The sequence below is a fragment of the Rhinoraja longicauda genome, chromosome 1, assembly GCF_053455715.1.
Source record: "Rhinoraja longicauda isolate Sanriku21f chromosome 1, sRhiLon1.1, whole genome shotgun sequence".
Classification (NCBI taxonomy): domain Eukaryota; kingdom Metazoa; phylum Chordata; class Chondrichthyes; order Rajiformes; family Arhynchobatidae; genus Rhinoraja; species Rhinoraja longicauda.
The window spans coordinates 62,903,056-62,924,700 of record NC_135953.1 but is presented as its reverse complement, the minus strand read 5'-3'; the positions used below and the strand labels follow the sequence as shown (position 1 = coordinate 62,924,700).

The window sequence follows — 21,645 nt, the reverse complement described above, 5'->3', positions numbered from 1 at the left end:
TTCTCTTCCACGCAGACTACAAACTTCGACAGAATATCGCAGGCACTTTCACTCAAACTGCAACGCACTGAAGAGAAGAAACGAGGATCGACGGTTCCTCTCGCATACATACATATACACGAGACACAGTATATCACAGAGATGGGACACTAAACTCCCAGGCGATAATTCAATGTCTACTGCAGATACAAGAGACTGAAGATGCTGGAACCTAGTTTTTCTTTTTCTCCCAATACACACACTCCCTTCTCCCCTCATACACACGTCGACCAACTGCACACTCGTCCAGTAATATAGTAAGGAGCTTTGTTCACTCGAGCCCTGGACGAGCTCGGCCTCACGCTCGCTCCCAGGCGCTTTGTTTGCCCCCCTTTGCAACAGCCACTGCAGTCCGTTTGTCTCAGCCCATCGGCCAGGATGCGGTCCAGCGGCTTCGACCAAACCATCGCCGTGAATCCCTGCGGTCGGGAGCTCCCCGAGGCGCCTACCTGTAGAGCTGGGGATCGGTCTGGCGTGTCAGTGTGTCCCGGTACCGGACGCTGGCCCGCTGTTGCTCCGAGCTCCTACTGGTTACTGCTGGCACCGCCCCCTTGGCGTGGCGTGTTTTGTTTTCCCTCTCTCTCTCTCGCTCCCTTTCTCTGGGCCTCGTCCCTTGCCTTGCCCGCTGTCGGCCGCCGCACCTCTCTGTTCCCCCCTCCGTGACAACCGGGCTCGATCTCCCTCACGTCCCTCCTCCCGCCTCGCCCCATTGGCCCGGTTACGTCACCGCGCACGGAGAGGCTGGCTGTCGATTGGCGGAGCGGGCCGTCCATCACCCAGCGGCGCAGGGCAGGCAACTTCCGGTCTTCCGTTTGTTTAAAGGCAAACGAGGAAGTGGAAAGCAAGCCTGTGGAATGGAAGAGCGTCAGCTCCTTACTTCCAAACGGCCCTCAGCGTCTCACATCACCGTGTGCATGTATTTGCGTTGCTTCGATACTGAAGATGTCATGAACCCTATTAGTGTGAAAGATTCTTTTATTGCAGGCAGAGGTTAATGACCCTCTGTTACCAGCAACAGATAGTTGGCGTTTTGTTTTTGATCCAATACCTGACACTTCTAACGTGCTTGCTTCTGTTTGAACATATGGTCATTGACCGGGTTTAGGGTCCGTCCGCAAATCGTTTCCGGTGTTGCAGTGCTGCCAGAGGAACTGTTTCCGGGGCCGTGCCCGTGACAGCCGTTGGCGGCGCCGCGTTCGCCAGGTGGCCGTTGATGGCGCGCGCTGCCGCGCCGGAGCAGCCGCTGGACGGCGGCGGCGAGGGGAAGGAGGAGTCGGGGCCCTGGCCCACCGTCGGCTCCGACCAGGTACCCGCTTCACTGCGCGCACAGCGAGGTGACCTCGGGCAACGGGTTTGGTTCCGCGTGACATTCAGAGTCGGCGGGGACGGGCCAGGCCTGCGGTGAAAGAGTGTAGGAAAGAACTGCAGATGGACACAAAATGCCGGGGTAACTCAGCGGGACAGGCAGCATCTCTGGAGAGAAGGAATGGGCGACGTTTCGCGTCGAGCCCCTTAAGGAGAAAGCGTGACCCGGTCTGGAGTCGCGGTGGTCTGCTCCTGAAAACCTGTTGCCATCACGGGGCCGCGACGGCGGCTACCGTAGGGAAAGATTGACCCTTCCTCGAGCTGAGTTGCAAGTTTGTGTAAGAAGGAACTGCAGATGCTGGTTTAATCCAAAGATAGACACAAAATGTTGGAGTAACTTAGCGGGATAGGCAGTATCTCTGGAGAGAAGGAGTGGGCGACATTTCGGGTCGAGACCCTTGGTCATAGAGTGATAGTGTGGAAACAGGCCCTTCAGTCCAACTTGCCCGCACTGGCCGACATGTCCCAGCTGCCTGTGTTTGGTCCATGTCCCTTCAAACCTGTCCTATCCATGTACTTGCAGCAATTTTTTTAAACGTTGGGATAGTCCCAGCCTCGACTACCCCCTCTGGCAGCTTGTTCCATATACCCACCCCTCATTAATGACCTTATGAGTGTTTTTTGTCCTCTTCCTCCCACGCCAGAGAGAGTTAGGGTTAACGGAATCAAGGGATATGGGGAGAAAACAGGAATGGGTTACTGATTTAGGATGATCATAATGAATGGTGGTGCTGGCTCGAAGGGCTGAATGGCCTACTCCTGCACCTATTTTTTTTAATGTTTCTACCCCTTTTTAAAGAAGGGAATTTGGCATGTCTTCTAAAATTCCATAAATTTTGGAGCTGTTTTATCTGATTAGAAAGTACCAAATGTAACCCCATTAAGAAAGCAAGGACAGTGAAATGCTAAAAATTGGCCATTTAGCCTGACTGTAAAGAAAATGCTGGAATCCAATCAGGAAATGTTACAGGTTGTGTGCAATCCAGAGGATTTGATGTGTTTTTACTCCAGGCCCTTCATAATGTGCTGCATGAAATCAATTAACAAAAGTAAAATCTGATTTTGGAGTAATAATGCCAAATATTATTGGTGAATTAGTTTAGTTTGTTGTCGTGGTGCAGTGAAAAGCGTTTTTGTTGCGCGCTAACCAGTCAGCAGAAAGACAATACATGATTACAATCTATTCATTTACAAAGTATAGCTACATAAGGGAATAACGTTTAGTGCAAGGTAAAGCCAGTAAAGCAAGGATGGTGATCAAAGAGGTAGATAGTAGTTCAGCACTGCTCTCCGGTTGCGGTAGGATGATTCAGTTGCCTGATAACAACTGGGAAGACACTGTCCCCGAATCTGATGGTGTGCGTTTTCGCACTCCTATATCTTTTGCCTGATGGGAGAAGAGGGGGTGGCCAGGGTGCGACTCGTCCTTGATTATGCTGCTGGCTTTGCCGAGGCAGTGCGCGGTATAATTGGAGTCAATAGAAGGGATGGTGATGGTCTGACCTGCATCCCAAGTAGGTCATCTACTTGGGCAGAAAATATGAAGGTTGAATGTTTTCTAAATGGAGAGATATTAAAGAGCATTGGTGTTCAGATTGACTTTGCACCCTTACATGAAGTCAAAGTTAGTCTGTAGGTACAGATTGGAGTACAATGGTAATGATATCTTGCTCCAAATATAGAGCCCTAATAAGAAGCATCCACAATATTGTGTACAAATCTGATTTTACCCCCCATCTAAGGAAGCGAAGACTTGCAATGGAGGAGAGATGGGTAAACTCGGCTGACTCTTTGGAGTGTTTCCAATACGCAGACAGAACTATATGCTTAAACGATGCTGCTGCCTGTGCATCAAATAAATAATGCTTGTAAAATTTCTGTTATCTGGAGGATGTTTTCAATGTTCTTTGGTACCTATTTGTCAGACTATTCCTAAAATAATCTAGGTGATATAAGCCATTTGGCCCTCCTTCCTGCTATGTCATCCAATGAGATAGTGGCTCGTCTTTTACCTTGGGGCCATGTTTCTACACTAACCGCATCACTTGACTCCTTGTATATCCTCAAATCTATTTCTTTATTGATGATATCTAGCGATTAAGCTGCCATAATTCTCTTAATATTCACGACTTTTCTTTTCATTTCCATCCTGGGCGTCTATTGCCTTACTTTATGTTTGTGATCGCTGGTTCTAGGTACCCCAGCTAGAGGAGATGTTGTTCATCTACTCTCTGAGGCCCCATAAGAATATTGCATGGCTCCATGAGATTGTCCCTCATACTAATAAGCATGAGGGTAAAGATTGACTCTGCTCAATCTTTCCCATAGCACAACCACTTTCTTTACCCAATCCCAGGACTCAATCTGGTAAATCTTAGTTGCACTCCTCTGTTGTTAATGTATCTTCCCTTGCATTTGTACCCAATATCATTGTACATCAGTGTTTAATCATCAGAGTTCCCTTGTGATCATTGGCAACATTCAGTTTGCCTTTAAATTTCATCTAAACTGAGTGTCACCTTTCAGTATGCAAAGATTCCTAGTTCCTCTGAATATCAACCGTGGCACAGCAGTGGAGTTGCTGCCTTGCAGCGGCAGAGACTCGGGTTCGATCCTGACTATGGGTGCTGTCTATACGAAATACGTTCTCCGTGTGACCGCGTGGGTTTTCTCTGGGTGCTCCGGTTCCCTCCCACGCTCAATATGTACAGGCTTGTAGGCTAACTGGCTTCTGCAAATAATTGTCCCTAGTGTGTAGTATAGTACTAGTGTACAGGGTGATTGCTGGTAGGTGTGGACTAAATGGGCCTGTTTCCACACTATCTTTAAAGTCTAAACTGTCATCTTACCATTGTATATGATGCCTGTCTCTTCTGTTGTTTCTACCAAACTGGATGACTTTCACGACTGTATTCTAATTGCAACATCCTCACCCATTTATTTGATTGTGAAGCCTCCATGTATCCTTTTGAAATTCTAACTTCTATCAGCTTATCATTAGTAAAGATGGATATATTGGACAGCATTTCCACCATCCAAAATAATTGAGATAGACTGTGAATGCCCACTGCTCCCAACTTGCCATCCCAATGAACCATCTATTTCTCAGGTTTTGATGGTTAACCAATCATCCACAAGTATATTGACATCATTACCATTTGTGTTCATTTTTTAGTAATATCTTGAATGGTACCTTATCAAAGGTTTTTGAAACTCTAAATAAAGCATGTCAATTAGATTTTCATTGTTAGATCATAAGGAATAGGTGTAGAATTAGGCCATACGGCCCATCAAGTCTACTCTGCCATTCAATCGTGATTGATCTATCTCTCCCTCCTAACCCCATTCTCCTGCCTTCTCCCCATAACCTCTGACACCTGTACTAATCAAGAATCTCTATCTCTGAATGAATTAATAAGTTTATTGGCCAAGTATGTACACATACAAGGAATGTGCCTTGGTGCTCTGCTTGCAAGTAACACGAACATACAGTAAACAATTAAGAATAAAGCATAAAACATTAAGAATACAACATTACGGTTTAAACATGTGAGTGAAATAAACCAGAGCAAAAAGAGACTACAGACTTTTGGTTATTGAGGAGCTACTAGTCATGGGGGAAAAAAGCTGTTTTTATGTCTGGTTGTGGCTGCTTTGACAGTCTGGAGTCGCCTTCCAGAGGGGTGCTTCAAGGAGTTTGTGGCCAGGGTGAGAGGGGTTTGCCTTAAAATATCCACTGGCTTGGCCTCCACAGCCTTCTGTGGCAAAGAATTCCGCAGATTTGCCACCCTCTGACTAAAGAAATTTCTTCTCCTCCTTCCTAAAAGAACGTCCTTTAATCCTGAGGCTATGATCTCCAGTCCTAGATTCTCCCACTAGTGGAAACATCCTCTCCACATCCACTCTATCCAAGCCTTTCACTATTCTGTATGTTTCAATTAGGTCCCCCCTCATTCTTCTAACCTCCAGTGAGTACAGGCCCAGTGCTGACAAACGCTCATCATAAGTTAACCTAATCATTTCTGGGATCATTCTTGTAAACCTCCTCTGGATCCTCTTCAGTGCCAGCACATCCTTCCTCAGATATGGTGTCCAAAATTGCTCACATTATTCCAAATGCGGCCTTGCCAGCACCTTATAGAGCCTCAACATTACATCCCTGTTTTTGTATACAATAATTAATACACTTACAATCTCAATACCAAGAGAATGATCATATATGATTTCTTCTTCACATGTCCATGTTGACTCCAACTGGTTTTATGTTCTATGTTAGACACAAAATCCTGGGGTAACTCGGTGAGTCAGGCAGCATCTCTGGAGAAAAGGAATAGGTGACTTTTCGGGTCTAGACCCTTTCCCCAGACTGACTCGGTGAGTTACTGCAGCATTTTGCGTCCATCTTCGGTGCAATCACCATCTCCAGTTCCTTCCTACACACTTCGTGTTCTAGGTGCCTTGTTACAACATACTTAATAAATTTCTGCATTTTCACTCATGCTGATGTCAGGCTAACTGTATATTGGTAGTCCCTTGTTGATTCTACATATTTCTCAGTTAAGTTGTGAGAGCTGCTTTAGAAACGATGCAATTTTGGATGATGACGAGCAATGCATTTGCTATCTCTAAAGCTAATTTGCTCAAAAGCCAGGGATGCAGGTTCTTTCTTTGCTAGCTGCAGAACTAAGTAATCGACGACTGTTTGTTCCATCCTAGTTTTAATCTGTATGTAAGGCTTATAGATTTTGGAAGTATATAACAGCCAACCTATTTTAAATTAAAAAATAACCATCCTCCTTATTGGTAACTGACCTTCAAAGACTATGTGGGCAAGGAAACTGAAGAGACAAATTTCACTTTAAAAAAAATAAATTCAACAGAATCATAGATCAGAATCTGATCCTCAAATCAAGAAGTTTGAGGAGCTCAGTTTCGTTCTATCCATCTATTTACAAAGTAGATGTGGAGCAATTAAATGTTATTTTAAGTTTATTTTCTGACTAGATATAGAATGAATCCTACTTGTGTTATTCTGCAGAGTCCAGTCGGTGCATCATACATCCCCACAGATGAAGAAAGGAGAGTCTTCAAGGAATGCAATAAGGAGAGCTTCTACTATAGGTGTATGTACAAGTTTTGTTTAATCACTGTACACATTGTTATTGGGCTGATAGTCGATTTATAAATTTTGCTGTGATTTGTTTCTGGTCTGTTGAGTTACCTTTGCATTTGTAAGTCATAACTCGTACAATAGTTATGAATAACCATTTATGTTCTGCATTATGAAACGAAATATTTCTTTAGTTGCCAATTACAATATTCTCATTGCCAGCTGAATATGTTTAACTTTTACTACTATACTTCCTGAATTTACTACTATACTCTCAGAATTTATGCGTTTTGAGGAATGTTTTCTAAATCTAAAACAACATGTAAATGGCATTACCAGAGAGGCATTAACGATCTCCTCTCGGGAAATAAGACTGGGCACGTGATTGATGTGTCAGTGGGGGGAGCACTTTGTGATCTGTGGTCATAATTCTATTAGTTTTAAGATAGTCAAAGAAAAAATTAGACCGGTTCCACAAGTTGATGTCCTAAATTGGGGGGATAGCTAAGTTTGCATTCCATCAGACAACCTACCTGAAATATCATCAATTCATGTCTCCCAGAGATGCTTGCTGTCTGACACGCTGACTTGCTCCTGCACTGGTGTCTTTTGTAATGGTTTGACTGGATAGTACACAAACAGCTTTTCGCTGCATCTTAGTACACGTGACAATAATAAACATATCAATACTAAAATAGCAAGTTAGATACGTAATTGACGTGATAGGAGGTGGAGAGAGGGTGGTGGTAGTAAGTTGTTTTTCCATGTTGGAGGCCTGTGACCAGTAGTGTGCTGCAGAGATTAATGCAAGTTCCTCTGTCATGTATTAATGATTTGGATGAGAACGTAGGTGACCTGAGTCATACATGCAGGTACAGCAGGCAGTGAAGAAAGATAATGGCATGTTGGCCTTCATAACGAGAGGATTTCAGAATAGGAGTAAAGAGGTTCTTCTGCAGTTGTACAGGGCCCTGGTAAGACCACATCTGGAGTATTGTGTACAGTTTTGGTCTCTTAATTTGAGGAAGGACATTCTTGTAATTGAGGCAGTGCAGCGTAGGTTCACGAGATAGATCCCTAGGATGGCAGGACTGTCATATGAGGAAAGATTGAAAAGATTAGGCTTGTATTCACTGGAGTTTAGAAGGATGAGGGGATCTTATAGACATATAAAATTATAAAAGGACTGGACAAGCTAGATGCAGGGAAAATGTTCCCAATGTTGAGGGAGTCCAGAACCAAGGGCCATAGTCTTACAATAAAGGGGAGGCCATTTAAAACTGAGGTGAGAAGGAACTTTTTCACCCAGAGTTGTGAATTTGTGGAATTCTCTGCCACAGAGGGCAGTGGAGGCCAAATCACTGGATGAATTTAAGAGAGAGTTAGATAGAGCTCTGGGAGCTAGTGGAATCAAGGGATATGGGGAGAAGTTGGGCACAGGTTACTGATTGTGGATTATTAGCCATGATCACAATGAATGGCGGTGCCTGCTCGAAGGGACTAGTGGCCTCATCCTGCACCTATTTTCTATGTTTCTGTGTTTCTACATTTGCAGACGTCACCAAAATTAGTGGTATTGTAAACAGTGAAGGCTTACAACAGGATCTTGGGAAGGTGGGCCAAAAACTGGAACATGCTCCAACATTATTATTACATCTGCTTTGAGAGACTTTATCAAATGCCTTCCAGAAATCCATAAACGTCGCATCCATGATTCCCCTGTTTTTCTTCCACTTACCACATTCTCAAAGAACTTCAGTAGATTAGTCAATCGTGGTTTTCCTACAGCATTCAATGCTGACTCTGCTCAGGCCTATTATTCTTTTCCTAACAATATTAAATTAACATGTTATTAGATCTGCTTTTCTCTCCCTCCTTTCTTACGTAGTGAAGTCCATTCTACAGAACCTTATCTACAGACCCTTAGTAAATGATAACCAGAATATTCTCTTTTTCTAAAGCAATTTCTTTCAAAATTCTGATATGTAGATTGAATCAACAGTGTTTAATTGTCATGCACATCATCAACGGAACAATGACATTTTTACTTGTTGCAGATTAACAGCCCGTAAATTCAATAACATGCAAATACAATATAATTTTACATTAAATTAATATTATAGTAACCATAACATTGTGAAAACCAAAGTCTGTCATGCAATCAAATACACAGTCGATTAGAAGTTCATAGTTGCTGAGGTTAGTGTAGTGTCCAGAGCCTGATGGCTGCTGGGAACTAGCTGTTCTGAAATGTCCTTGGGGTTTGTCAACTTTCAAACTCATCAATTTTTCTTGCCTGTTTATTTTTGACAGATTTCTTCACTTCCTCATTCTCGCTAGACACTTAATTTACAAGTATGTCAGCCTGTTTTTTTAATGCCTCTGTCATTTCTGTATTTCAACTGTCTCAATCAGTAAGGGGCCTACATTTACCTAACCTTTCCTTTTTATTATCTGTAAAAGCTGTTGGCCAATAGTTTTTTTCTGAAATATCAATACACATCTTTGTAAAATACTTGTTCTCTGCTATGTGCAAAAATGTTTTCAATCCTTCAGCCTAATGACATTTTGAGCAATCAATATTATTACAGAAATATCTTCAATGTAAAAAGACTGCAATTAAAATGAAGCTGTAATTTTACACAGACAGTTGGTCAATGGGACAATAATTAAAGTTGTTTTAATGTTATTTACAGCACTGCCTTTTTCTGGGATGAGCATGCTGGTAACTCAAGTTCTCATTTCTAGAGGTAATCTTTTAAAGCAATATTTTTTTTATCACATTTATTAAATTCCTGCTTTAGTTCATTTTGAATTGTTTTTCCCATTTAGGAATCCTTTCTACTTCAAATAGGTTTGGATCCATACCAAAGGTTGCATGTGAGTGAAGTTAGTATTCATTTTGTAAGCGTAGGAGAAACCAATTAGCAATTAGTGTACCTTTTACTGATCTAAGTTCTCTGGTTGTAGAAGAGTATTCTTGCAATCTGTCAAGCAATATTTTCTTGACCAACAATGCAAAATGGTTAAAATAGTTTTAATATTTATGAAAGACCTTGATTTATTAACTGACTTTCAGTCATGGTATTGCTCTAGTAAATCAATTATGTGTCTCCCTCTAGTTGCTAAACTGGTGTGCCCTAAATTAATCTATGTATTATCCAAATGTTTATAAAGATTTTGTAAAGATATTCATGATTAGAAATCTTTAAAAGTAATTTTTCTTTTTACTACGTTCCCTTCTCAGTTGCTGGTGTTTGCGGTTACCTGGTAGGAAAGATTTCCTATATGAGAACATGCCAAGAGAAGTTCATGAGACTGGAGAATTCACCTCTCGGAGATGCTCTACGGCAAGGGCGTAGAAGATTTTCACATCAGTCAGTTGCTATATTGTGTACTTTTAACATAGTTATATGGCTCCTATTTATAACGTGCAATTGAGTATTCTTAATGTGAATTGATGCAAGAAAGTTTTTATTCTTTAAGAAAAACATTCTTCCCTTTGACTTGTGAATAGCAAGTTCCTTCAGATGGACACCAATGAAACAGTATAATAGCAACTGTCCGGAGTTCCTAACTTAGAATAGAGTGGAAATACTATGACTCGTTTGCTAAAGTAGATATTTTACAATCCTGAGAGGTTGAAATGCTTTTTTATGGATAGTATTTGACAGCTTTGCAGGGATGTTTTTCCATTTCTTTGACTTGGGAACGGATGCAAGATATTTTTTATATTCCATTGTGTTATTAAAGAGCTGATGGTGTAATAATGAAGTGATAATGGAGAGACTGGTTAGCAGATCCGTTCATGTCTACATGTCACAAAGACGTGCCATTCTGTCACGCAAGCCATGTTTTACATGTTTTATACTATTACATTGCATTGTTCTTGAAACTAGTTCGCATATAGTATGAGGCATGCTAACCAATATAACAATATATTTTATAATAAATTGTGTTTCATGAAGAGTATATGAGCATAGTTATTGAGAGATTTTTTTTCCATTGGCTAGTTTTGGCTTAAAATGTGGATCATATTTTCTGGTGAAGCCTTAAAGTAAATGTTTTGTGTTGCAGACATTCATATCCGAAGTCTGACTTTTCAGAGAGCACTGGAGAAGACCAAACATTATCATCTCCTTCAACTTTCCAACCTGACATGAATAGCCCTTCTTCCTCTGATTACAGTTACACAAATGTTTCCCCAGAGCCGAACTACAAGTCTGTTCCATTCAGTTCTACACAAAGTGAGTCGGCTCCAACAGGGATTGCCGATATTCCAGGTGATATTTTACTTTCATTAACATATTGTTTTGAAGAGAGTTTGAATGGGTTTATAAAGCTTAATCTATTTCATTTTATTGAAACCATAAATATTTTTTATCCTGTTGCAAAATGTTTCTCTTGGATACCAGGTTAAATTGTTAATTTTGTTTAAATTTGATTATCTGTAATTTGTGTGGCATCCTTATGTACATTATGACTCTTTTGAAAGCTAACATGCCAATCCATAAACCTTTAAAAATAGGTTTCCAAAAGAAATTGGTATCTCATACAGAATGCTTCAAATAACTAATTGAAGAATTTTGTTCAAGATGATTAGATTGAAGCCTCTATTTTTCCACTGGAATTAAGAAATTTTATCAGTTCTTGTTTTTCTGTGAAAACAATTCAAAAACCTCAGATATTTGAAGGGAACACAAGTCCAGTGTGACGTGCACATTCCTTAATCTACACTTTTTTGTTTTGTGGCTTATAGATACAGAAATCTTGAAAGAAAAATACATTTATGGCACTTTTTCAATGGGTAGATCTACAATTCTTAAAGATTTTTTTAATGTATTTTGATACTATTTGTAGCCAAATTATATTGATATCATTTCATTATGATTGGAGATGTCCATATGAATGTTCCATGTATTAAAAATAAATGTTATGTTATGGTTAATAAATAGAGATATTAATATCTACAGATGTTGTTTTCACTTGGTTACCAAAATGCTTTTTAAATATCCAATAAAGTTCTTGTATTTTTCCAATAAATACAATCACTTTGGCGTTTTTAGTTAAATAGTTCAGAATAGCTATAGGAGCAGTTTTAGCATAGCGATGCAATTAAAAATTAAAATTCATGACTAAATTTGCCATAGCCTGGCTTACCGCCCACGTTACATGGTCTTGCTGTTGCAAATGGGCAAATTATACCCACAGGAAGACTCTGATAATTAAAAATAATGACTTTCACAAATAAATTATTTTAGAAATTATTTTTTTATAAATGAATACACTTCACTGCAAGGTACAAGGAAATATAATTTACTTAACTGAATTGTTTTTCCCGAAAGTTAAAATGTACTTGCACCATTCTGGTCATTTAAATGACTGCCATTGTTTTGCCACCAAATTCCAACCAGTAGAGTTGTCCCCTTCCCAAATATGAAATCTTGAACACATACCAAAGAAAATTTCAACTAATTCACCAATACTATCAAAATATATTAATCTCCATCCTAGATAAATTGCTGAAAGTGCTTCCTAATCTTTAGATATTTTCTTTCCCTTTTCTATTTTCCTTTCTCATTCTTCTTTTGTACTTGCTCACTATCCGGTTACTCATATGAATCTCCATGTCCACTGTAGTTTAGTGTCATACAAAGGCCCAGTCTGATGTATTTTATTGTGAATTCAATGCCATCATCCTCTCCAAGCTGGTTACCAAGCTCATGGAACTGGGTCTCTGCGCATCCCTCTGCAATTGGATCCTCGACTTCCTCATCCACAGACCACAGTCTGTTCAAATTGGCAGAAACACTTCTTCCTCATTAACAATCAGTACGGGAGCACCTCAAGGCTGCGTACTCAGCCCCCTGCTCCACTCACTCCATGCTTATGACTGCATATACAGACACAGTGCGAACTCCATCTTCAAGTTCGCCGACGACACCACCATTGTTGGACGAATTGCAGATGGTGATGAGTCAGAGTATAGAAGTGAGATCGACTGATTGACTAAATGGTGCCGGCACAACAACCTGGCTCTCAATAATAATAATAATCATAATAATATATTCCTTTATTCGTCCGCACCGGGGAAATTTACAGTGTTACAGCAGCAAAGTGGAGAGCAAGAGATCATTCATTATAAATAAAAGATACATAAATTGTCATTTGTTTCCGTGTGTTCTTAGCTGTTATTGTGACTCGTCTGCTGGGAGCAGCGCTGGTTGTGCAGTCTCACAGCAGCGAGAAGGAAGGACCTCCTATATCTCTCCTTCACGCACTTGGGGTGAAGGAGACTGTCACTGAAGGAGCTACTCAGTGCAGTGACAGTGTCCTGCATGGGGTGGGAGTCATTGTCCCGCAGCGATGTTAACTTTGCCATCATCCTCTCTCCCACCGCCTGCACTGAGTCGAGGGTGCAACCCAGGACAGAGCTGGCCTTCCTGACCAGCTTGTCGAGTCTCTTCCCTTCTGCCGCTGAGATGCTGCTGCTCTAGCAGACCATTCCATAGAAGATGGCCGATGCAACCACCGTGTTGTAGAAGGTCCTTAGGAGTGCCCCACTGCAATATCAGTAAAACCAATGAACTGCTTGTGGACTTTGGAAGAGGATGGATGAGGACCCACAATCCTGTTCATATCAACGGGACGATGCTGGAGACAGTCAAAAACATAAAATTCCTGGGCATGCATATTTCCGAAGACCTTTCCTGGAACCAGCACACTGATGCAGTTATAAATAAAGCATATCAACGCCTCAACTTCCGGAGAAGATTACAGAGATTTGGTATGTCAGAGAGGATTCTCTTGAACTTCTTCAGGTATACAGTAGAGAGCATATTGACTGGTTGCATCATGGCCTGGTTCGGCAATTTGAATGCCCAAGAGCGAAAAAGACTGCAAAAAGTTGTGAACACTGCCCAGTCCATCACCGGCTCTGACCTCCCCACCATCGAAGGGATTTATCGGAGTCGCTGCCTCAAAAAGGCAGCCAGCATCATCAGAGACCCACACCACCCGGGCCATATACTAATTTCACTCCTGCCATTGAGAAGAAGGTACAGGAGCCAGAAAACTAACGTCCAGGTTCAGGAACAGCTTCTTCCCTACAGCCATCAGGTTATTAAACACTGCAACCTCAAAGAAGCTCTGAACTATAGTAGACTATTATTGTTATTATCGCACAATTATTGTTTTGTTTTTTGTGTGTGTATGTATATATATATATATATATGTAATTGTGTGTATTTGTGTGCGTGTATATTTACACATTGAACTTTTTTTTCTCTTGTTTATTATATTGTTTACAGTTCTATATTTACATATTCTGTTGTGCTGCAGCAAGTATGAATTTCATTGTTCTATCTGGGACATATGACAATAAAACACTCTTGACTCCTGAATTCTGAGGACATACGGCATATAAAATTCAGAACCGCTCAGTTATTATTTTGAGAAAGTTAGCTCAGATTATTGCAAAGTAGCATGAACAATAATTATTGCAGTGCAGCTATTTTATGTCCATTGTTGATATTTTGCTATAATCTCTTCATCTCTTTTAAGATTACCCTCTCAGATAATATATTGTACTATATTGGAAATGATCTTGTTACTGACTGAAGTTCCGTAAATTACAACACTGGGCATTTTGCCAGCTTGCCCCTCGGCCTTTAAATGCTAATAAACTACAAACTCTGCCTTTAACGATGGCAGTGGATTTGTATGCCTGTGCCTGAACATGCAGAATTACATTGTGATTAACTTTGGTATGTTGTACAGGTGGTAGCATGACCATAGTTCACCAATTTATGCTGCAGATATATGTTCAAAGCCACAGCCTTATTAATAAATGGAAAAATATTTATTATCTTGTGAGATGAGTAAAGTTGTGGCTTGTTTTGCTTTTATTTGAAGGATACCATGCAGATCATTAATCTCATCTAAAGAGCTTTTTTGATTTTTACCACAGCACCTGTTCCAGAGAGTGAAGAATCAAAACCTCAAAGGAAGCCAATGACGTACGATGAATTGAGAAACAAAAATAGGGAACAATACGAAGTTACCAACACACAAAAGGCGGACTCGTTGCACAGACCAACACGACAGAGAATACCTAGCAACAAAGGTGCTCAATTATGGATTTTTCTGTGTAACAATGGGAAGGCGTTGTCTCCTCATGCCACTTTCTCAAATGAGCAGCGACAGTTCTTCTAATGGTAGTAACATAATAGTTGTTTAGTTGAGAACTGTAGGAATATGAATTAGTAATATGTCCAGGATTGTTGTCATTTGTCCAAATTAAAATGTTGTGTCATGTGGAGGATTAAAAGTTGTCTTAAGATGGTTAAGACCAATCAGTCTGAATTGATTGGTTTTGAACTAACTGCCTGGTAACACATCCACTTCCAATGTAAATTGGTAGTATCCCCATTGTTGCTTCCATGGAAGGCACGATCAGGTTAGTCTATGCAAGTACTGCATTTAGTATATGGTACACATTGCTGTTCCTCTCTACTGAATTAGGATGGGATACCAAACAAATAGGCTATTTTGGCCTGGATGTTATAAGTTTCCTTAGAGTTTTTAGAGTTGCACTTATCCAGTCAAGTGGAGAGTATTCCACCACACTACTGACATGCCTTTTTGACTTTGGAAAAGCTTTGGATGTCAGGTGAATTGTTTTTCACATGATTCTCAGCCTTGAACCCCGTGGCCATGGTATTTGTGGCTGCTGCAGCCATTGCTTGGCACGTTGCCACTTACCAGCCCATGCCTGAATGTAGCCAAAGTCTTGCAGCATGCAGGCTTGGACTGTTTCATTTGTTAAGCGGTTTGGAATATAATTAAATACTGTGCCAACATCCCCACTTTTAACCTGGTGAGCGGAAGATGGTCATTTGTTGCATGCTGTACACAGGAATGATTAATTGATATCCAACCACCAGGGTTGATCCACATGCTTGATTGAAATGGTAAAAAGAAATGGTGGTCCGTGAGGTTACAGATTATGTTGGTGTGCATTTCTGCTGATAATGGGTCCATAGGAACTTGTGTGTGCCCAGTTTGAGCTGTCAGGTCTGTCCCATTTAGCAAATGGGATTAGAGTACATGGATAAAAAAGATAGACAGACTGATGAGTTGTAGTGGCACACCATGTGATGAATGTCCTATGTGTGCAGATGGCTCACCTCTACCAGTGGTATCCTGGACAGGCATGTATACAGGCACTTTGTTGAGAACTAGATCAAATAAGTTTATTGCTTAGAAAAAAAAACATAGAAAATTAAGTGGAGGAGTAGACCATTCGGTCCTCCAAGCCAGCACTGCCATTCAATATGATCATGGCTAATCATCCGAGATCTGCAGTCAATATTGAAGATTCTATTGTTACTTTCCTATTTTTGTTAATAGTGCTACATAAATACAAGTAGTTAGGTGGTCCATGATAAAATAATACATTTCACTTGACAGGTTAAGAAGAAAGCAGATTTTGTTTTTCAACAGTTATGATAGTATGAATTATGAGGCAAAAATGTGGACTTTGTACCAGTTCTTGGATCATGAAATAGTAAAGACAACCTATTATGCATATTATGCAGAGTAGTTGTACACAGTGCAGCAATTTGCAGCGTTCAATCCTGACCTTGCATGCTGTCTGTATTCTTTCTCCACCCATGTTGGTTTCCTCCATCTGTTCTGGTTTCCTCCAAAGAACGTCTGGCTGGTTATTGGGCCACTAAATTGCCCTTTGATGCAGGTTACTACCAGAAAGATTCCAAGGGAGGTGTGTGAGATAGAATAAGTTGTGTGACGTACCAGAGGAAAAGGAGGGAATGAATGGGACAAATAGGATTGTTCGCCTGGAAGACAATAGCCTGAATGACCTTCTGTATTACAAAGTTCTGTAGCTTATATATGCTGCTAAATTGCATTTTAATTTGTAGATTTATGGAACTAGCTTCATAGACCTGCAGAAATATTGAAACTTATCTTTATTTTTTTAAACAGAGATTTGGGGTAATCATAGCCTTGTTTTCAAATAATAGATTATTTCTATTAGGTGACAATCTACACCGATTATCATTTACTTCTATTAATATTTGATTACATTTTTTAACCTGCATAAGCAACTTTAACATGAATATAAGTGATATTGGACTGAATCGCAATACATGATTTGTTGTATATTCAAATTATTTCATAATTTATCTGACGTTTATTGCTAATTAGTGTTTTTTTTAATCTTGTAGCTAAAACCAATAAATATGGAGATTCCTGGGAAGAATAAGAAACTCACTATCAACAAGAAGCTAGTAAATAAACCTATATGGTTTCATATGGTAAATAAACCTATATGGTTTATATGTTGAATAATGTCGTCTTCAACATTATTTAATTTCAAAAGCTGGACTGTTTTTAAAAAGATTGACTCGAGACAGATGAGATGACAAAATAAGTTATATTGAAATAGATTCCATTGGATTTGACAACTGTGGTAAATCTAAGCTGGTAGTGCTGCTTGTCAGTCAAAGACTTGTATTTTATGTTTCTTATTATAAGAATTATGATCATTAGAAATGCCACACAATCATTACCTGCAATAATTTCTCGATGTAACAGTTTTCCATGGGAAAATGTTTCAAAATAAAATCTTCGATTAGCATACAGGTGTGATGAATAGGCTGACTGATTATTAACTGTTAATTCAGAACCATGTTGCTGCTGTTAATCAAATCAAACCAAAATAGTGGACTTTATTGAAGTTGATAAAAGTTGCATAACCCTACTGATCTAAGTTGGGGAAAGACAATTAGAAAGTTACAATGGAATTCAAGAGGTCTTTGAAAGAATATTTAAGTGCACCAGCTCTCTCTACAGGTGCTGTCCCAATTTGTTCAAGCATTTTCTCTGTCTGTTCCAGTGATCAGCCCATTGCATACTAATGAAAGTATAATTTTATTTGTCAGAGGGGAAACTCCCAAGTACTGAAAACTATTTCAATGCAAATTTTATTGGATCTGTTGCCATGAACTAGACGTGTAGGGAGATTACAGATAGCAATAAAAATAAGTGTAGTATTAGTGGGAGATTTCATGTTTCCTTGTATTGACTGGATCACCACAGTGTAAATCCCCAGGGCCTGACCAAGTACTTTACTCGGACCTTGTGGGCAGCTAGGAAGGAAATTGTGGAGGCCATTGCAAAGATATTTGCATCAATAGCCACAAGTGAACTTCTGGACAACTGGAACTTGAATGACTGGTGGGTGGCCAGTGTTGAACCGTTATTTGAAAAGGGCAGCAAGGACACTCCAGGGAACTACAGGCCGGTAGCATGAACACCAGTAAGTGGTTAAGTTGTAGTGGGGATTCTTGGGCACAGGATTGTCAGGCCTTTGGATAGGCACAGACTGACTAGGGATAATCAGCATGATTTTGAGTGTGGAAAATGGTGTCTCATGAATATGATTTTTTTGAAGAGGTTGTTAACTTTGTTGACTTTAGCAAGGTGACTGTCAAGGCCATTGACAAGGTCCGCATGGTACGTTTGTCTGGCAGGTTAGTGGGTGGAATGCAAAGTGAGCTAGCTAAATAGATTAAAAATTGGCTTGGAGGAAGGTGTCAAATGATAATTGTGGAGCTGTAACAAGTTTGAGTGTTGTTGAGCATCTTTAATAAATCCTAATTGTTTGCTATTCACTCTGAATTGAGAGTTACATTACATTTTGTTGAAGGTTCTCCATGGAAGGAAATTTGGTCCATCTTGGCCATCTGTGTCCATGTGTCACGTGAGCCACTTCCTATTTATCAGTGTCACATTACATTCCCTTTCCCCTGTGTGATATCTTGAGCTCAGACACAGAATAACAAGTTAACTCACTGCTGACCGGAACATTTCTGCCCAGCTGTAAAATGCGTGTTAATAGTTAGCTTTGATTTAGATTCGTCATCTACACCTAACTGCAAGTAGGCATTTGTCAAGTCCATTTTTGTGAAGACTTGGCCGCCAGTGAGGGTGCTAAACAAATCCTCTGCCGTTGGTAGGGTATCTGGTATGCTATCTTCAAGTACCTGGTTTACGGTCACCTTATAATCCTCACAAAGTCTAACACTACCATCAGGTTTAGGTACAACTACAATGGGTGTTGCCCATTCACTACTTTCTACCTTACTGATAATGTTCTCAGCAAGTCTTTTCAGTTCTTTCTCAACCTTGTCCTTAAGAGCATACGGCACAACCCGTGGTTTGCAATGCACTGGTGTCGCATCCTGCTTCACGCGTACTTTCACCTTGTACCCCTTGATTGGCTCTCCCTGGTCGCTAAACACCTTCGGATATTGCTTGATTATGTCCTCCGGACACTTGAATTCTTCATGAACGAGGAATATCTCGTTCCAGTTGAGCTTCAAGATCTGCAGCCAATTCCGACCTAGCAACGCAGGTTTATCTCCCTTTACAACTACGAGGGGCAACTCCACCTGTTGCTCCTTATACCTAACTGGTATAGTTACGCATCCTAACACTGGAATCTTCACTCCAGAGTAACCATGTAGCTCGATTTGCTTCGCTTCCAAAGGAATTTGACTCAGCTTCTCCCGATACACAAATTCTGGAATCACGCTCACAGATGCTCCTGTGTCGACTTCCATACTAACATGAGCTCCATTCAACTGGACCTGCACGGACACATTCTTTGTCTTCCGGTTTACTAACTCATTGCTGCAGATGATGTATATCTCAAGAAGCTCTTCCTCTACCTGCAGTTGATCCACAGAATGCAGCTTACTTGTTAAACCTTTTTTCTACTTAGCCTTTCGACAAGCCTTCGCTAGGTTCCCATCTTGTGACACGAGTAACACTCTGCCTTGATGAACGGACAAGACTGTGCTAGATGTGAGCCCAAACAGCGATAGCATGACTTTGCAGTCGTCTTGCTACCCTTCCATGGATAACGATTCTCTGACGTCTTTGTCGACTTATCCATCTTTAGTTTGCTGGACTGCAGCTTGTTCAACTCTTCCGCTGGTTGTCTAGAAGTTGTCCTGACTTCTCTAGAACCTCTTTCTGCCATATCCATTGACAAAGCAGTTTTACAAGCTGTTTCAAAGGTCAGGTCATACACCGTCATCAGCTTACTTCGGATCCGCTCACTTCTCAGTCCACACACAAAACGGTCTCTTAACGCCCGGTCTTGGAAATTTCCAAAATTACAATGAATTGATAACCTCTTGAGTGTCATGATAAAATTACTAATATCCTCCTCTGGAAGTTGGCATCTCGTTCCAAAACGATAGCTTTCAGCTATTTCTAAGGGCTTAGGGTCATAATGTTCTGTTAACTTCTTCAGAATATCCTTCAAAGACGTGTCCTTTGGTTTGGCTGGAGCTAATAAATTCTTTACTGTATCATAAACATCGGGACCCATTTCAGTGAAAAAATTGCTCTTTTCCTAGTTTGAGTTGCTTCATTCAACCGTCTTGATTCTGCATCAGAAGCTTCTACTTCAGTGATGTTATTTGCAGCAAAAAACATCTCTAAACGTTCGATGTACACACTGAACGTTTCCCGGCTTTGCTGGAACTCACCCAATCTTCCGATATAGCCATTTTAGATTTCTTTTTGTTTTAACAGTCTCACAGAATTCAACTTTGTGACCCGATTTCCAGCTTTCCTTGACACCAAAAGTTATACAACCCTCTCCGTGCATTTGTAGAATTCCTTATCTACACAAACAAGTAAAGCTGGGGAATCGACGATCCCACTTTCATTGCCAATTTGTGATATCTTAAGCTCAGACACAGAATAAAGTTTTTTCAAGAGCTTTGAGGAGATCCGGAAACCGAAATGGATGGAGGACATTGGAGAAAACCGTGATCTTTTCTGTTTTTTCTGTTTACTAATCATTATTATTATCTGTATACTCATATATAACTATATATGTAATAACCAATATTTATTAAATATCTATATTACCACTAAAAATTATTAATAAAATTATTAACATTAACATAAATCATATAAATTTAATACTGTATATGATTGATAACAATGATGAATAATCAATAGTCTTCGATTAACATAGAAATGAATTACACAATTATATTATTTAGGAAGATATGCAAGAGGTAAATTAGCCTAAGTCATAATAAAGTTTGACCGTTTTTCTCTTTACTTTTCAATTTAAAATTAAATTTATGATAGATTTAGTGGAAAAATTAATATGATATGTAGAGATATGTAGAGGTTATGTGCTTATGTATGCATACATACGGGTATGTATATATATATATAGGGGTATATCGTGTGTGTGTATGTATGGGTATGTAAATAAGTTTGTTACTCCCAAAGAAGATATATGAATGTTAGAAATAACCCTTTATTTTCTTTGCGCACGGAGCTAGAATTTTTTTTTTTTACAAAGGCTACGGAAGTCTTTAGAATTCTAGCCACGTTAGTGTGGCTATCACTAACTACACTAATTGTAGAGGTAGTTTCTTTTCTTTCACCCTATATTAATCAACTCTATCACTTTTCTCTTTTTAAATATTTTTGTAACTTAATGTTAGAATGGGAAAATAAGACAAATACAAGGAGATGTGTTCGGAAGAGCGTTGTATATGATTTTAAATTCATCTATTTGAGGTTCGGGAGCAGGGTCAGGTTCTGTGTGTTGTACCTTCTGATCGGTTATAGACCACCTTAGAAACAATATGCAAGACATTAATATGACAAGTGGGGGTCAGGGAATAACATTTTGTAGTTGGAATGTCAAGGGAATCAATGAACCAATTAAGAGAGGTAAAGTTTTGGCACATCTAAATTTAATCAAAACTGATATAATATTTCTTCAAGAAACACATCTCAAGAAGGAATCTCAACATAGACTTAAAGCTAAGTGGATTGCTGAATCATATCACTCCTCCTTTTCCCACAAGTCTAGAGGAGTTGCAATACTAATTCGTAAAGGAATACCTTTTAAGAACTCCTCAACAATAGTGGATATTGATGGCAGATATATTATATTAGTTGGAGAATTAAATGGAGAAAAAGTGATTCTTCTTAATGTATACGGGCCTAATTTTGATAACCCTATGTTCTTTAATAAAACATTTAATAAAATTCCTGAATTC

At 39.9% G+C, this 21,645-nt stretch overlaps 2 protein-coding genes across 2 annotated transcripts in view; one reads left to right on the top strand and one right to left on the bottom strand.

The window, feature by feature from the left end:
- Positions 1-709, bottom strand: part of fryl (furry homolog, like) — a 275,852-nt gene extending 275,143 nt beyond the window's left edge. Inside the window, exon 1 of the mRNA XM_078398759.1 lies at positions 489-709. The gene's annotated coding sequence lies outside the window, so the exon portion shown is untranslated. The remainder of the gene's footprint in view (positions 1-488) is intronic.
- Positions 710-869: 160 nt separating this feature from the next.
- ociad1 (OCIA domain containing 1) lies at positions 870-21,413 on the top strand. Its single transcript, XM_078398739.1, has 8 exons — positions 870-1,345; positions 6,443-6,527; positions 9,211-9,264; positions 9,347-9,394; positions 9,762-9,891; positions 10,592-10,797; positions 14,484-14,639; positions 16,765-21,413. The coding sequence occupies exons 1-8, from the start codon at positions 1,253-1,255 to the stop codon at positions 16,800-16,802; spliced, it is 810 nt and encodes a 269-aa protein (XP_078254865.1). The 5' UTR covers positions 870-1,252; the 3' UTR covers positions 16,803-21,413.
- The last annotated feature ends 232 nt before the right edge of the window (positions 21,414-21,645 follow it).

Bases quoted from the DNA above. Each gene is read 5' to 3' on its own strand.
- ociad1 (XM_078398739.1), top strand. From the start codon at position 1,253: ATGGCGCGCGCTGCCGCGCCGGAGCAGCCGCTGGACGGCGGCGGCGAG. The intron at 10,798-14,483 runs GTGATATTTTAC...TTTTTACCACAG, and splicing joins AGGGATTGCCGATATTCCAG to CACCTGTTCCAGAGAGTGAA. The intron at 14,640-16,764 runs GTGCTCAATTAT...TTAATCTTGTAG, and splicing joins GAGAATACCTAGCAACAAAG to CTAAAACCAATAAATATGGA.